Genomic DNA, 18,397 nt, shown 5'->3' on the forward strand with positions numbered 1-18,397 from the left:
CGGAAAATGACTAGTGACGTTTTAATGGGCTGTGACTAGATTTGTCGGCTATTGTTGTGGCCCATCTACCAACTTTAAAATGTCCATGTCGTGGTTAGAGAAAGGAATCTAGTATGTATCGATTTAAGGGTGTAAAAGGGGCACTCACCTAAGGGTGTACGGGGCGTCTTCGGTGAGGTGGTTCGGTGATAGGTTTCCCCGATCGGGAACACCGCCGCCATCAAAGCGGGGTCCCGATTCGGGGTGTGAATTGGGTGTGGGTTCACCGCGTGAAGATGGCACAACTTTCGAGGGAGACCGTTGACAAACTTTCGAAACCAACTTTCGAAACCATCTTTCGAAGATGGCACAACTTTCGAAACCAACTCCCCTAATAGGGGAGTGCCGCCATCAAAAAGGGGTATTAGGGGAGTGTTAGAGGGGAGTTGACGTGGCTTATTCTGGTTGGTTACGTGTAAGAGGGGGGACTCACCTAAGAGGTGAGCACCCCTTACACCCTAAGAGGTGAGTCTCCTTTCTTACGCCCAACCAATCAACTAGTGTCACGTCAAGTTCTCTCTTAAACTCCTCTAACACCCCATTTTGATGGTGGCACTCCCCTCTTAGGGGAGTTGGGTTTTTTTTTTTTAAATTATGCATATTTATAAATTAAAAAAATATTAATAAAAATAAAAATTAAATAAAAGACATTTCATTAAATTAAAAAAAAATACATTCAAACTAGAAAAATAAAAATTTCATTCAAACTAGAAAAATAAAAAATACATTCAAACTAGAAAAATATAAAAACAAACTACTCGTCGTCCGAATCAACTTCAAGGTGAGGCAGATCTAAACTTCCGAGATGCTCAACGAGATCGTGTTTTAGTCTCCAATGCGTGTCTTCGTCAATGAGCTCCGTATAAGCTGTATCATCGAAGACGGGTTCGACTGGAGGATCTTGAATATGTACCGGTGCTATCGCCCTTCCGTCGTCTTTTATAATCATGTTGTGTAAAATAAGGCACGTATACACGATGGACCTTATCTTTTTCACCGTTTTCGAACGCATTGGACGATTTAGTATTCCCCACTTCGCCTTTAACACACCAAACGCCCGTTCCACATCTTTTCTTGCGGCCTCGTGTTGCCTCTTGAACTTTTTTTCATTCGGGTCGTGAGGATATGGAAAAGACTTCACAAACACGGACCAGGTAGGGTAGATCCCATCAGTAAGATAATACCCGCGTTTGTATAAGTGGTTGTTCACTTGAAATGGACAATTTGGCGCCGTTCGGTTTCGTTGAGCAAGAAATAATGGAGATTGTTGCAGCACGTTGATGTCGTTTTGTGAACCCGCCGGGCCACAAAAAGCATGCCAAATCCACAAATCTTGAGAAGCCACCGCTTCTAACATAACCGTCGGGTATTGATGATCGCCTCTCATGTATTGTCCACGCAATTCTGTGGGGCACATTCTCCAGACGAAGTGTGTACAATCCAGACTACCCAACATACCAGGTAGGTGATGCCTCTCCTCATGAGCCTAATACAATAGCGCAACGTCGTGGCTCGTTGGTCTACGTAGGAATTCACCGGCATACCTTTTACATACCGTCTCCTAGAAATATTCAAGGCACTCACGAGAGGTCCTTTCAGACATATTTAAATACTCGTCCCCCTCGTTTGGTGGGTTACCGGTTGCAAGTTGTTTAATCGCCGAAGTAACCTTTTGCAACGGCGTGAAACTTTTCTTCATTCTCCCGTCTAAGCCTTCTTTAAACCACTCGTCATACGCTTCCACGTCACTAACAATTTTTAGGAACAAAGACTTGGACATACGAAATCTGTGACGAAAAGTATCGTCATTAAATTTTGGATTTTCAACAAAATAATCGGCCATGAGTGTCTCATGGCCTCCCTCACGATCTCGACGGACAACTTTTTTTTTACTAGACGATGCTGTGTCTAGTAGCTCCGCTTGTTGGATGAGATTTTGGAAGAAAATTAAGCTACCATCGCTTGACGATGCATCTCCATCGTCGGGAAAGTCGGGTAGGGTAGAAAGAAACGGAAGCTTGGAATCCATTTTTGTGTTGTATTTGAAAGATTTGAGAGTTTGAGAGTGGTGGTGTGAGTTTGAGAGTGGTGGGTGTGGTAAAAAATTTGATTTAGGTTGGTTTAGATTTATATTGTTTAAAAAAGTTAATTTTTTTTTATAAAATTGACCGTTGTTCAACGGTCCATTGTCGAACATTGTGCCAAACCAAGCGGTGACTCCACACCGATCCCCATCACCGATTCGGGTCCCCGCTTTGATGGCGGCGGTGTTCCCGATCGGTGACTAGGGTCACCGAACACCTCCCCGAGTGGCGCCCCGTACACCCTAATTTGTTAAACTATGCGTACCGGGTAAGGGTGAATAATGTCCTTATTCTTGAGTGTTTTTCGTCATATGACAGTACAGTCAGTAAGGGTCATTATTGGGTGTTTTTCTAAAATGGGTGTAGTAGGGATGTAGGCATTATGTTAAAAAGGTGTAGAGAATTAAATATAAATAAAAAACAACCAAAAAATCTATTGGCCAAAAAAATGAAGCTTAAATGTGATTGGCCAAAAAATTGCCCCAACAGCATGATTTAAAACACGTCAAAACAAAAAAAGGCCAAACACGCCCAGGGGGTGGTTGGTCGGCGTGATTGGGCGAGATTGGTCACAAAAAACGCCCATTGGGCAGCCACTAAGGGTGGTCTTACGGTATTGGTTTAGTTTATCATAGTATCGTAGAATACTGACATTCATGTGTTCAGAGATGTCGACACGTGTTTTACAATTGGAAAATCATAAAAACGAATATTAGTGGTTTGGCAAGTATTGGTTCAGTTTGGTTACGATACCGTTATCTTACCATGTAACATCTAGTTTTGTGAACCATTAAGGTTATTTTAAAGTTTATAATTTATATATTGGTGAACGAGTAAGTAACGAGTAAAGTTGTTAGTTGAAATATGAGATATCTAGACGAGCTTTGGCTATTATAGGGAACCGTTTAATATTGATAATAAAATATATTATAATGGATTTTACTCTGTTTTTAATGAAACTTTGGTCAAAATGTAGATGAAAATATGCTCGTTCTAATGACATATTCGTCATTTTATAAAACGTTATAGTTTAAAAGTTATAAAAGAAAAACGAGTGAAGCAGCTGAATTAATTATAATATAATAATATAATAATAAAATTTAAAAACAACAAATGTGATAGGAATGTTACGTGTATGTGTATTAAGTCTATATATGTAACGTGTAAGTCTCTATACATGCAACGTGTATGTATGTATGCATGTAAGGATGCGTGTGTGGTATACATGAATCTTCATCATAAAGATTTATTTTCTTCAAAAAGACAAACTTAGCCGTCAAATTGGTTTTCTTCGGAACAAAGCAAAGCAAGCCTTCTGGCTATAGATAGAGATCAATAGGCCTGTAAATGAACCGAACGAACACGAACACAGGCATGTTCGTGTTCGCTCATTTAACTTTAACCGAACACGAACACAAACATATAATGGAACACATTGTTTTGTTCGTGTTCGTTCATTAAGAAATCGGGCATGTTCGTGTTCATGTATATTCGTTCGTTTAAAGCCTAAATGAACAATTCACGAACATAAATGAACACAAACAAACAAAAACATATTCGAATAAACATAAATTAACATGATTGAACAAACATGAACGAAAACAAATGAACGTAATTGAACAAATATAAAAAAATACAATTTAACATTAGTGAACACAAACAAATAAGTCTAATATATTACAGTTCTTCAAAAAACACATCTAAATTAGGATTTACATATACTAAAATTAAGTAGTTATTTATATAAATATTAAGTAAGTGATCAGTTACAATCTAAGAAAAAATTTCAAATTTCATTTTTTTTATTACTAGAAAACTCCATTACTAATTAGTTATATTTATATAAGTAATTAGAAAACCTAATTGAATTTATGGATTCTATTGGTATTGTTTAAACCGCTACTTTTTTGGAGCAAACCTTAGGGATGGCAGGCGACAACCGGAAACCAATTCCGGTGAACATTTAAATAAGGCTTACTATGTTTTACGTTTCTAATCTTCCAGATCAGTGCAGCGGAGCGACTTAGCAGGATTTGTAAGGGCGTATGCGAAGATTTTCGACATTTTTATTACAAGAAAGAGGGATAAACAGGGAAGAAGGTTTGGTTTTGTATCATTATTAGACGTGAAGAACGTAGAAGAGATGGAGAAGAGGCTATCCGATATTCGAATGGGTTCATTCAAACTCAGTTGCTCGGTTCGCACTCGGAGACGGTGAGATTATTAATCGGCAGGCAGCTGGTGGCAGTCTTGATCCTCCTAAAAAGGATGTTGTTCAAAAGCATAAGGGTATCGAACCGGTGATTAAAGGATTTAATGTTGGCCCCTCCTTCAAAGATGTGGTTCTGGGTAAGCCGGCTCATGTTACAGACGATACAATAATTCATTTACCGGACGATACGAAAGCATATGAGCAGTTTATGGGGAAGGCATTGATAGCCAGAATGGTTAACTTCGTCTCCTTGAGAGGAGTAGGAGAAACGGTGAAAAATATGACTTTGGGCAAAGGGAGGATTCAATATTTAGGAGGAATGTACGTGGTTGTGTCATTCATGAATATGGAGGAGGCGGAGATGTTCTGTTCGGAGGCACTAAGGAGGAAGGAGATGTTTCAATCCGTAGATATGTGGGTCGGACAATCACTGCCTTTTGAAAGAGTTGCATGGCTTCGTGTTCAAGGCGTTCCTCTACACCTTCTTTCAAATGACGTTATTAATCGGATTGGTAGAAACTTTGGCATGGTTATCCAGGAAGCCCAACATGGAGAAGCGGATGCAGACTTATCGTATGATTATGTCCGAGTGTTAGTCTCGGAAGGAAAAAGAATTCAAAAGGAAGTCACCATTCAATGTAAAGGAAGGAAATACCGTGTATGGGTGGCGGAAGAGACTGGAGACTGGGAGCCTGATTGTGTCCCAAAGCCAAGATGTGAAGAAAGTGTGTCCAATAGCCGGAGTACTGGTGCTCGACAGCCGGAGGTAGAAATTCTTTCACCGGATTCTGCCCCACCGCCGAATTCGAATTTCGTAACGCATAAGGAAAGATCCGCTAATCATGCTACGGGTTTGGAAACTTTAAATGGGAGAGATTTTGTCGGGATTTGTTGTGAAGATACGACGGTTTCTTTGGGTGATAGGGCAACAAAAAAGGATGATAAGATTGACTCATTGAAGGTTAACAAAGTTACCAAGAATAAAAGGAGAGATAGAAAGATTTTGAAAAGGTGTAAGGCAGGCCTAGTTCATCCTAAGTTAGTGTCTGTGGATTGCAGGCCCAATAATAAAAAAAGGCCCAGGTTGGATGTGGATCCTAGTGGTCTAGACCCTTTTGGCTTGGATTACATTTTGGGCCTTAATAAACAGCTTGTGGCTGTCAACTCTTCATCTACAAAGGAGCAGGAAGATAGTAGCACAAAGCCCCAGGAAGGTTACGAAGAGATGGCACCTGATAATGGCTCTAGAGTAGACACAGAGGGTGTCGAAGGGTATAAATATTATCATGTGGCAGAGGAGGAGCATGTCACTGAACCAATGGGAGATCAAACTGATACTAACAACCTAAGGGCAGATGTAATCAAAGAAGCCGAGGACACCGTGCAATTGGGGATTAAGGTGGGCGCTCAACTACAAAATTTTCAACAATTGGTGGTAGATACAGAATCGGTACCGAATTGGTACTTAAGATCTTTTGGTTCGGCAATTTTTGTACCGGTACCCAGAACAATTTGCTCACCTCTGACCACGGATTTCATACGAACAACATCGTTACTATACAACTTTTTTGGTTGATTTTCTTCGGTTATCTTTTAGTGTTTTTTTCTACATTTTCTTTTTATTCTTGTCAGCAGTTCCGTTTGCAACATGCTCATAGTGATTTCAAAACACATGTAAACACAGACTAAATAACAAAAGAAATTCGCCGCAACACGGCGAACTTCTTTAAACCTAGTTTTTATTCTTAACTAGAATTACAACCCGCCGCGATGCGGCGGGGATTCTTTAGTTATAACTAAGTTGATTTAAGACCCGCACGTTATGTTGAACATGTCAAACAGGAAAAAAATAGACGATGTAAAAACGTTCACCCACACACGCACGTTGTGTCGTGTTAACTCGCAAAATTTAGAACGAAACTTAAAACGTTAAACCAAAGACGCACGTTGCGATGGTGTTAAGTCACGAAATCTAGAACGAAGCATAAAGCGAAAAATTTGTGGAAAATGAAAGCTATAAAGGACGAAAATTGAAAGTAAAAAAAGTTGCGAGGATAGATTACAAAAGATAAAAAGTTTTGGGTTAAAAATAAAAAGAAACAAATATTTTTGGGTTAAAAGTAATTTATGAAATACTTTTGGGTGAAAAGTAAAAAAAAAATATTTTTTTTTTGAAAAACCCCCAAAACCAAGGTTACAACAACCATATGCATAACCATTTTTTTTAAAAACCCTCCAAAGCCAAGATTACAACACATATATGCATAAATATGTTGCTTGTTTATAGTGTTTTAATAATTAGGTTTATATCATACATTTTGTTAGTTTTGTAGTTAGAAAATCGTAAGAGATGTTGAGATGAAAATCTGAGTTATTATTATTATTTTTTTTTTGAAAACGATGACTTTCTTGTATTAAGCTACTGTACTCTTTAAATTGGAGAGCCCCGTTACCTTACTCCAGTCAAACTATATTGTCTTAACCGGGTCCACGCTGGCTTCAAAGTTTGACTTAGGCGTTCCCCCTGGACCGTCGGCTGTCATTTGACAGTTGTTGTATCATCACAAGAGCAGAACTCTCTGGTGTAACACACGGTGGGATGAAAACCCGGGTGGGCTCAGGATGTAGCCCGACACCTCTTCAAAGAGGCTAGGCTCTATCCATCATTATCTAATCCACCAAAGTGACATAAGTGAGGATTAAACGTGAGTCTCAATTGGAGAACCCAACTCTCTCTACACCAGGCCACAAATGGTGAATTTCCGGTTGATAGAGGGTTGAAAAAACAGAACTTTGTGACATTGATTAAAAAAAATCTTGAATCCAACAGTACTATAGATATCCATCTGGATAGTCTATCTAGATATGAAATATCTATGTGGACTGCAACTTATTTGTTAATGTATGGTAACGTTGCCATTTGAACTTGTATATTAATAAAACTTTACGTTTTGTCAAATAAAAGAAACACGTACATATGGTTGTATCGCCACTCAAGATGTATGGTTTCCAATATTTTCCTACTAAAGATGTATTCACAAGTTGATCTGAAAAGGGAAAATATACTCTATTAAGTGTATAAAGTTTCTAAAATTAGACTAAAGCTAACTTGTTTGATCTGTATCATACATACTTTTCATTTATAGGTTAAATAAAGTCGATCAACCCAATTTTGAGGCATTAAATTAAAGTTTATAAAGATGCGTAAAATATAAGTAAACCAATAGTATAAACAAGCTTAGTGGATACCAAAAATAAGATTAAAAAGTGAGAACTTTTGTATAATATGTTTACTTCTTAAAATACAACACAAAAAGTTGTCTTTTTGTATCTTCTTTTTCCATATTGTTGTTCACAACTCCCACAAGCCACATGATATAATAAGAAAGCTACAAGAGTTTACATTGAAATCCATGCATCCTTTTCAACCTTATAATTTAAAAAAAAATATTAACTATTGTTACACTGCATCCTGTTTTCCTACAATAGTGAATAAATATAGATTGAATAGTAGTTCTCTATATATGAGATTACTATTTATATTTGATATACTCCCTCGTCCCATTAAAAGTGTCATATTTTGAATTTTCAAAAATTTTATTTATAAACTTTGACCTTAAATAATTTTGTTTGTGTTAGATAATATTTGATGAAAGTTATATGATTTGAGTGTGTTTTACAAGTGTTTTTATCGGGTTAATTTTCATCAAGTTTTATATAACACAAAAAATATATAATTAAAGTCAAAGTTTATAAATAAAGACTTTGAAAATTCAAAATATGACACTTTTAATGGGACGGAGGTAGTATTTTTTTTCAAATGGTATAATGGTATATCGGTTGTAAATGAAAGAAAAAGAAAATATAATTAATATTATTTAAAGATAGACATAAAGAATCGAACGTGGAAGGTTTTAAAAGATGAAGACACTTTATAGATAAATTTGTTGTTTGGTTAAATACTTACATTATAGAAATGAAAATAAGAATCCAATGGAAATAGGGTTGTAAACGAATAGAACGAACACGAATAAGGCCTTGTTCGTGTTCGTTCGTTAAGGATATAATGTGTTCACGGACGGTTTATGAACTCTTACAGAACGAAATTTCGTGTTCGTTCATTAAGGAAAGGAACGTGTTCACAAACACAAATGAACACAGATAAAATCGACGAAGACGGTGGTGGCTAGAGGTGGATGGTAAGAGGGAGCAGTGCTAGACCTTGAAGCCCTAATCGTTGAACAAAGGTCGATAGTATTTTTCGAATGAATAACGAGAAGGAAAGTGGAACGCTGCATAAACAAGTTGGAGATGGGGTTTACTATTTTATTTGTCTGGGTAACGAGATAAATAAGAATTAAAGAATATAAAAAGTTTAAATAAAATAAATAAATGTTAAAAAATCTTTCATGAACGACATAAACAAACAAACATGAACGAATTTTCATTAACACATTACCAAACGTTCACGAACACAATTGAACGAATGAGACATGTGTTCGTGATCGTTCATTTAACTAACCGAACAAAATTTACTGTTCATGTTCGTTCATTAATTAAACAAACAGACGTAAATGAACCTCCCGTCGAATAGTTTACGAACTGTTCACTGAACGTTCAATTATTTTACAACCCTAAATGTAAATGTTCTTAGAAATGACAAAACAAAACAAAACGGACCATTACTTAGAGGGTGTTTGTTTTTTGTGAAAAGCTCTTCATGACCTCTTATGTCTGTCCCACGCAGACCAGGCGCAAACGTTTGAGTCTGCAGTGTGTTTGTTTTCTCGAATACCTTCCATTAAAAAGGGTCTGCGAGACCTTTTCTTGGTGCAGATGTGGGTCTATGTCTTCTAACATCTTCTCCACTCTTTCATTTTGCCTAGATACCACAAACAAAACACCCCCAAAGAAAACTCTAGCTCCTTCTTCATCTCCTCCCTTCTCCCCTATACACAGACGCCGCCATAGCACCTCCGCCTCTTCTCCACGCGGACGTCGTAGGTCCCCCTCCTCCACGTTGCGCCGTCGATCCCACCATTCCTTCAGCCAGCCGTCGATCCCACCATTCCTTCAGCCTGCCGCCGTAGGTCCTCCTCCTCTTCTCCACGTTGCTACTGCCTTTCCTCCCCTGCCCGCCGAAACAAGTCCTGCCCTTCCTCCTCTACTGCTTCGCTGAAACAGGTTATGAATTGTTTATTTCAAGAATTGATTTTTTTAATGTTATGAATTGTTAAAGATTTCTGATTATTTCAAGAAATCTGATTATAATATTGTTAATGGATTTAAACACCCCCAACTATGGCCATTTGGCCGCTGGCACTCTCAACTTTGACTTTGGCTCACACCACTGCCAACTTAACACATTGATTGTCATGACACTCCCTCGTTAAATATTCACTAACCAGGTTAGTAAATTTAACCTATGTGGCAATTTTATCTGATGTGGCATGTATGATGTTTCATTTAAATCTGATGTAGCCAATTATTTTTTTAAAGAAATCTAAATAATAATTATTATATTTAATAATAGAGTAAATTACAAGTTTTGTCCTTTATGTTTACATCAAATTGCAGGCGTTGTCCTTTTAGCCAAAAGTTTACAGGCGCTGTCCTTAACCTTTCAAAATCTTACACGTTTTGTCCTTTAGGCCAAACCAGGTTAGAAATCTCAGTTAAAAACTGTTATGTGCAATGCACATAAGGGTAAAATGGTAATTTCCCTCTCAACTTACTCTCACCGTTTCAATCCAAACCCTAACCTCAAAAACATCAATAAAAAAACTTACTTTCCCCATTTCAATCCAAACCCTAACCAATAATCCTTCACACAAATGGCTGATTTCAAACCACCTTCATTCTCACTAGGCTTTGATTTCAACCAAACTGAAGAAAACAAACCTCGGTCCGCCACGAATCATATCGAGGTCACCGATGAAGATTTTGAAACCTTAACTGTCCTTGACTCAGACTCTCAAGGTCAGGATTCAGTTCCGACGCTGAAGTGCCTTTGGATTCGGTTGAGAGGAAGGGGGGTTTGGATTGCTCTGTGGTTGTTGATGATGAAGGTATCGATGAGTTTTCGTCGCAAAAAAGGTAATTGTATAGGTTGTTATGGATGTTGTTGATTGAAAGTAGGATTATTTAGCTAATTGTGTTGAATCTGGTTGCCAATTTATTCTTTTTAAACTCTAATGAAGTTAAATGATGTAAGAGTTATTGTTATCAAGTTAAGTATAATGAATGTGATGCGATTTAGATTCCTGTTGCCCTAAATTAGGGGTGTTTATTATCCAGTTTCACACTGATTAAACTGAACCATATTCGGTTTTTGGTTTAAACTGAAAACTGAACCATATTCGGTTTTTGGTTTAGACCAAATTGGGTATCCGGTTACCAGAACTGGGTATTCGGTTAAAGCGTAGGAATCAGAAGTTGTTACGCTATGAAGGTTGATTCAAAAGGTGACGTGTCGGCAGTTGATCGGAGACGATCGGCAGAGTATTCCGAAGGCGGTGGAGGTGTGTCGGTGAATACGTTTTCCGACGACAATGAGATCGAGGCATTGCACATGATAGGTGGTTGGTATGTTTTAATGAAATTCTTTTTATTTTAAATGGGGTTGAGAGGGAAAATTACCATTTTACCCTCATGTGCTTTGCACATGACAGTTTTTAACTGAGATTTCTAACCTGGTTTGGCCTAAAGGACAAAACGTGCAAGATTTTGAAAGGTTAAGGACAACGCCTGTAAACTTTTGGCTAAAAGGACAGCGCCTGTAATTTGATGTAAACATAAAGGACAAAACCTGTAATTTACTCTTAATAATATATATATATATATATATATATTATATGTGTATTTATATATGCAGAGCCCCTATCTCTCTAGTTATCCCCTTATCTGTACATCTCCATCTCCCCCTCCCTCTCTCCACCAACAACTGCCACCATCAACCATCACCGCCACCACTTCCTCACCTGCTAAATTCAAGAATCCTCATCAGAATTTCACCCAAAATTCACCTAAATTTCCCCAATTCAATCGAAATCCCTAATTTAGTTGCACCCAAAATCCACTTTACAAATTCAATTAGCCAGAAATCCAGTTTTCATTCAATTAACCCTAAACATGATCAGTTCTGATGACCCCAAATCATCATCTTCCCCAATCTTCAACTGATCGTAAACTATTCACTGTACACCCACCGATTCCACAAAACCTAACCCTAATTCTTCATTCCAACGCTCCGATTCCGTCAAGAACTTCCCCGATTCAATCAAAAGCAAAGTTAAGAGCCTATGCAGCATATTCGAAGCTCGTAGGGCACCAAAATCCAAAACGCAAACGAAACTGAAACCAGAAAAGTCAATTTCATCAAACGAATCGTCTGCAATTCGATTAGCTGGAACAGAGGATCGTGTGGTGATCTACTTCACGAGCTTACGTGGAATCCGAAGAACGTACGAAGATTGTTACGCAGTAAGAATGATTTTGAAGTTCTTTAGGGTTTATATCGACGAACGAGATGTTTCAATGGACTCTGCGTATAGAAATGAGTTGTTAAACATCTTCGTCGCCCACCACCACCACCACCACCGCCGCGGCTCCACCTCCACCACCGCCATACGTCGCTTGTGTCTTCACCGTACGCCACCACCAACCGGTGGTGGCCGTTTAAATGTTCTGCAACAGGAGGGTGTCGGAAGGGGGGTATGGCCGGTAATCGGATCCGGTCGCCGACTACCAGACACGAGAGAGGGGTGCTTGTTTTGAGTGTTTTGCCTGATTTGGGGTTCAATTTAATGATTTGGGGATTGATTTAGGTTTTATAGGTGGGTGGGTGTGGTGGTGATGTAGAGGTGCAGCGGTGGTGGGCGGTGTGGTGGTGAAGGTGGAGCTGTGGTGGTGACGGTGATGAAGGTGGAGGCGTTAAATAATCACTAACCTGTTGAAGGTGGAGCTGTGGTGGTGACAGTGGGTTGCAACTTGAGAGATTGGAAGGAGATGATAGAGAGAGAGAGGGGGGATGTTTAAGTACAGAGGAGAGAAGATTTATATATTATTTATTTAATTTTATTTTACTTGAGCTCCACATCATCTTGCCACCTCATAAAAAATAATCCATGTCATCAAAAATTGAACACGTAAGCAAAAAGAACTAACCTGGTTAGTGAATATTTAACGAGGGGTGCCATGACAATCAATGTGTTAAGTTGGGAGTGGTGTGAGCCAAAGTTAAAGTTGAGAGTGCCAGCAGCCAAATGACCATAGTTGGGGGTTTTTAAATCCATTAACCCATTATAATATGTTAAATATGATTATAATATGTTAATTGTTAAAGAATTTTGATTATAATATGTTAATTATGTTTATGCTTATTAGAGACTTGCAGAAGTTAAAAAACAAACAGTTTCTTCTTACAGAGTGCAAAGGTTTAATCCATCTCTTCTACTGCTACAGATGTCTGCAGATGTGGTCCGCAAAATGCTTACGTTTTACCTAAAAAAAAAAAACAAATAGCACCTTACTACTACATGGACTTATTTTGTAACTTACCCATCCCAGATAGATTGACATGATCAAAAAGCAACAACCTTCTTCACCCACACCCAACATCCAAAATCTCTTCATTCTCTCGTAGATCATCATCCTCACCGTTCAATTAGGGTTTCAAATCCAACACAAACCTTGAATTACCACACACAAAATTGAAGTAAAACAGCAAATATGAGGAGAGTATTCGGCGTTAAAAAAGACAAAGAACCGCCTCCTTCTGTTAACGACGCCTCTGATCGGGTAATTCGATGTTATCATCTTTGTTTTATTTGACCAATTGTTTGATTTGAGGGTTATTAACTTATTATCATGATTAGATATTGTTAGGGTTTCTTATTTAGTGATTATTGAAATGGACGATTGATTGGTTTAAGAACTTGTATTAGATTAATAAAAGAGGTGAGACTGTGGATGAAAAGATCAAACGGCTTGATGCTGAGCTTGCTCGATATAAAGAACAGATTAAGAAGACTAGACCCGGTCCAGCTCAAGAAGCTGTCAAGGCTCGAGCTATGAGAGTTCTTAAGCAAAAAAGAATGTAAGATACTTCATACTTGTAGTTAATGTCACTATTGTAAATTAGGGCTAGGGGTCTTTATTATATTTACTGTTGAAATCTACCGAACTCGGTTTGAGATCCGGATGGTTTGGTTTTTGCGGTTTGTTGGTTTTAATAGTTTGGTACAGTTTGAAACTTGAAACTGGCTGTGTAAACCGTAGCTAGCAGTCTATTATAGCTTTTGTAACACCTTAGGCAAATCATGTAGTGTAAAATGCGAGAATTCGAGTAATTCCTTCCAGGATGGGTGACCTTTTGGGAAGTATTCACTTGAATAACTCGAAACAAAACCGTGAGCTCCTGGTGGGCAAAACGGACAATGTTTGGTGGTATGAGGGTCCGGATGTTACAGGTATATGCATGCGTCATTACGTGACATAAATTGAATTACAATCTTCAATTGTCTTTTGAAGGTATGAAGGACAACGTGACATGTTATATAATCAAACATTCAACCTAGATCAAGTGGCATTTGCTTCAGAAGGGATTAAAGATGCTCAGCAAACAGTATGTTTTAAGATTCTCAAGTTTTTGTTACTGGTTTTTTTACGTCGTCTACTCATCTTTAACTTGCAAAGTTGCAATATCTTTTATATTTATTGTGCTGTTGTCATTTTTAACTTTTGCATCTTTCAGATGTCGGCTTTGAAATCAGCAAATAAAGAGTTGAAAGGAATGATGAAAACCGTCAAGATTCAAGACATTGATGTTAGTATTGTACATTTGTACTGTCGTATCATTTGTTTTGTACCTCCCTTTCTGACTCTAATTGAATATCTTTTTAATTGTTGACCGTTTACTATATCTTGTATAGAACTTGCAAGATGAAATGATGGACATGATGGATATCAGCAACGAAATACAAGAATCTCTCGGTAGAAGTTACAGTGTGCCCGATGATATCGATGAAGATGAGCTTTTGGGTGGTAAGTACACATTTTTCTTTTCATTTCAAGTATCAAAATCACTTTCGATCTGTTTGGATCGTTGATTTCATGATTAAACACTGTTTATGTTTGGATATGCAGAACTTGATGCGCTCGAGGCTGATATGGGGCAGGAAACTGAAGGTGAAGGGGTACCGTCATATCTTCAACCTGATAACGAGCCTGATTTGAGCGAAGAACTCAACTTGCCTTCAGCTCCAAGTGGACAAGCGGTGCCAGCTGGCAGAGTTAACAATCAGGTGACTTTTAAATACTCCTGTGTTAGTTATCTTATCGCTAAACAGGTCGATTTGGGTTTAGGTTATTAAATGGAACAAAATCATTTTTTTAACTAATAATTTAATATAGGAGTAAAATGCCATTTTCATCCCTGAGGTTTGGTCAGTTTTGCGACTTTCGTCCAAAGGTTTGTTTTTCCGCATCTGGATCCAAAAGGTTTGAAATCTTGCCATTTTCATCCTGCTCGTTAACTCTATCCGTTTTCTCCGTTAAGGCGGGGGTATTTCCGTCTTTTTTGTTAACTTAAAAGGCAATTCGGTCCAATGGATTCGGTCAGGGGTGTTTTAAATGCTTGTACTGTTGTACATAAAGTGAAAGACTTGAATGCCCTTTAAGTTAACAAAAAAGACGAAAATACCCCTGACTTAACGGGAAAACCGGATGGAGTTAACGAGCTGGATGAAAATGGCAAGATTTCAAATCTTTTGGATCCAGATGCGAAAAAACAAACATTTGGGCGAAAGTCGCAAACTGGCCAAACCTCAAGGACAAAAATGGCATTTTACTCTTTAATATCGTGTATAGATTTTATGATCATATTTAACCATCTTAAGTTATTTATAAGAAATTATATTCTGACCAACCGACATATTTCAACTAGAACCTGTTTTGACCTGCTATCCAACGCTACACTGGCAATAAATTGCCATCTCTACCCGACGCATGTCAAGTTAAGTAATTTTATTTTTGTTTGGTTTACAGCCTGTGGATGAACATGGGTTTCCTGCTGTCCCTCATGCATCACTTCGCACTTAAGCCCGAACCGCTTGGCTATTAGTCTGTTTATTCTTCGGCTGGCTGGCTTGGCATCTTTACTACTACTACTACCACCTTTTTACCTCTGTAAACAATAGTGTGCATATCCGAACATGATTACTTTTATTTGATGTCATTTAGAATATGATCTTATGAATAAACTCCTACATTTGGATTATAACAAGTATATAATAATGTTTACTTTTATCTTGAAAAAAATGGAAAAACATTCCCATTTGTTTTTAACATAGATGCCAAGTTAAAAGTAGCCCCTGATTATATATATGTTCCCGTACTATGAAATTAGACTCGTTTTTGAGTTTCTAAATAATGGCTAAAGTAACGGGAAATAAGTAAATAACAATTGATACTGCGATGTACTGATTCGAGGCTTGTGATGAATTGCTGCGCAAGAATGAACGGTGGTGATATTCGATTGAGTTTGCTGATAAACGGTGTTTAGATGTGTAAAATGAAATGTAGAATTCGCAATAGTGATGGTTTACCAGCTGATCGCAATTTGTAACCTCTAAAAGAGATGTAATGGTTGGATGCACCGCTTCATAAAACTTTCATCGCTAGGCACGATTGCGTCTTCAAACAGATACAAGAGTAAATTGTTGTTTTGGTCCCTGTGGTTTATTGTTGATTGCTATATTTTACAATTTTGAAACGTCTTGCAATTTATACACCAACTATCAAATTTATAAACTTAAATCGATTTCAAACACAAGAAATACTTTTACTAGATCTAAATACTACAAACAGCGCAACACTTCGAAATCTTGATAAGCCTCTACGGATCAAATCACCAACATGATAATCTGATATCAAAAACCTTAAGAACTAACGAGTTTATGACACAAAAAACCCTAGATCTAAGACTTTTCTCCAAAGACTTCTAAAGACACGTACACACTGATGGTGTAAAAATATGTCCCCTAATGACTCATTAGTCCTCATTTATAGTGACCCGGAGAAGAGATCCTGCTTCAATACTTGACCCACATCAAACTTGTTCCAATGATCAAACCATGGTTCACTATACATACAAAATAAAAGAACAATAATTAATATTAAGAATATTATAAACTTTGATAATTAAATTGGTATTATTCATATATTTTAACACCCCCGACAATTCAATAACCAAAAACACAATAATTTTTCCACAATACCAAACAATTACCAAGATTTTTTTTTTTTTCAAATAGTACCAAACAATTACCAAGATTTTTTTTTTCAAATAGTATAATGAGTTTTAAATTCAAAACCAAGGAAAAACAATGTCATGACATTAGAGATATTACATATACCAATTTTTTTGGTAATAACAGAGAAAAAATATTTTGAGTAACAATGAATCACTTGATTTAATAACCATATGAGAAACAAATCTCATAAAACCAAATAGTCACAAGACTATAAAACCTTAGAACGCTGAAAAGACTCGAAAGATATTAATCTCTTTCTTAAAACTTCATGTATGAAAATTAGAAACTTTAGCAAGAAAAACTTCATGTATGAAAATTAGAAACTTTAGCCAGAAATTACATATATTTCAGCTTCAAGTTTCAATCTTTTACCCATAGAGCAAGTAAAAATAATATATTTATCAACTGACCATATAAAAAATTGACCAATTAATCTCTTTCTTAAAACTTCATGTATGAAAAGTAGAAACTTTAGCAAGAAAAACTTCATGTATGAAAATTAGAAACTTTAGCCAGAAATTACATATATTTCAGCTTCAAGTTTCAATCTTTTACCCATAGAGCAAGTAAAAATAATATATTTATCAACTGACCATATAAAAAATTGACCAATTAATCTCTTTCTTAAAACTTCATGTATGAAAAGTAGAAACTTTAGCAAGAAAAACTTCATGTATGAAAATTAGAAACTTTAGCCAGAAATTACACATATTTCAGCTTCAAGTTTCAATCTTTTACCCATAGAGCAAGTAAAAATAATATACTTATCAACTGACTATATTAAAAATTGACCAGACTTCCTTAGCCCTTGCTTCAGTTCTTGAAGAAACCAATATTCCAACCCAAGTACTCAACATCAAAGTCTTATTCGAGACTAACCTCAAATATGATTGAACATGTAAAAACTCATTTTTTTCCTTCATATTGGAACACAACATATTGATATTTCTTGTCGATCAAAAATAGAATACTAAAAAATACCCCTTTTTTATTTTGACAACATATTTTTTATATCTAAGAAAACAAACATCATTTTTAACTAGAGACGAAATATAAACTATGTTAAAAAAAACTATATGTATTGTGTTAACACTCATCTTTCAACATAAGGGGAGGAGGGGTGGTTCACTAGTGATAGTTTCTATCACTCCAACTATCCAATAAAAACATGCCATGTCATCAACCAAATTTCTATCACTTGTGATAGAAATGTAGGAGGGGTGGTTCACTAGTGATGGAATTCTGTCACTCCCAAACTTTTTTTAATTTTCATTTTAAAATTATAAATTTCACTAATTTTTTTAATTTTTTATTTTAAATTAGAAATTAACAATAAAACACTAAAATTAAAAATTTCATTAAATTTAAAACATACTACTTCAATTTAACATACTAGAAACATACAATTTAAAAAAAAAAACCTACTCCTCGTCCGAATCCGGAAACTCCAAACCTAGAGAACCTACTAGTTCGATTAAATCGAATCTCAACCGAAAGTGAGTTTCTTCGTTACGCAATTGTAAATGGATATCTTGTGGAACTTGAACTTGTGTAGGAGGATCCGGCACCCAATCCGGGGATATTGCACGTCCGTCGTGTTTGATCAGCATATTGTGCAATATGATACATGCATACACTATGCTATGTATTGATTTCTTGGTCATCGAACGAACCGGTCGGTGTAGTATACCCCATCTACCCTTTAAAACACCAAATGCCCTCTCAACATCTTTTCTTGCCGATTCTTG

At 36.9% G+C, this 18,397-nt stretch overlaps 1 protein-coding gene across 1 annotated transcript; it reads left to right on the forward strand.

Moving 5' to 3' along the window:
* Positions 1 to 12,886: 12,886 nt before the first annotated feature.
* Positions 12,887 to 15,645, forward strand: LOC110925678 (vacuolar protein sorting-associated protein 60.2). The gene is made up of 7 exons (XM_022169566.2): positions 12,887 to 13,134; positions 13,281 to 13,432; positions 13,867 to 13,960; positions 14,090 to 14,161; positions 14,268 to 14,379; positions 14,482 to 14,639; positions 15,382 to 15,645. Exons 1-7 carry the CDS (start codon positions 13,066 to 13,068, stop codon positions 15,433 to 15,435), a joined length of 711 nt encoding a protein of 236 aa, XP_022025258.1. The 5' UTR covers positions 12,887 to 13,065; the 3' UTR covers positions 15,436 to 15,645.
* Positions 15,646 to 18,397: the final 2,752 nt, after the last annotated feature.

Source organism: Helianthus annuus, chromosome 7, assembly GCF_002127325.2.
Source record: "Helianthus annuus cultivar XRQ/B chromosome 7, HanXRQr2.0-SUNRISE, whole genome shotgun sequence".
NCBI classification, from domain to species: Eukaryota; Viridiplantae; Streptophyta; class Magnoliopsida; order Asterales; family Asteraceae; genus Helianthus; species Helianthus annuus.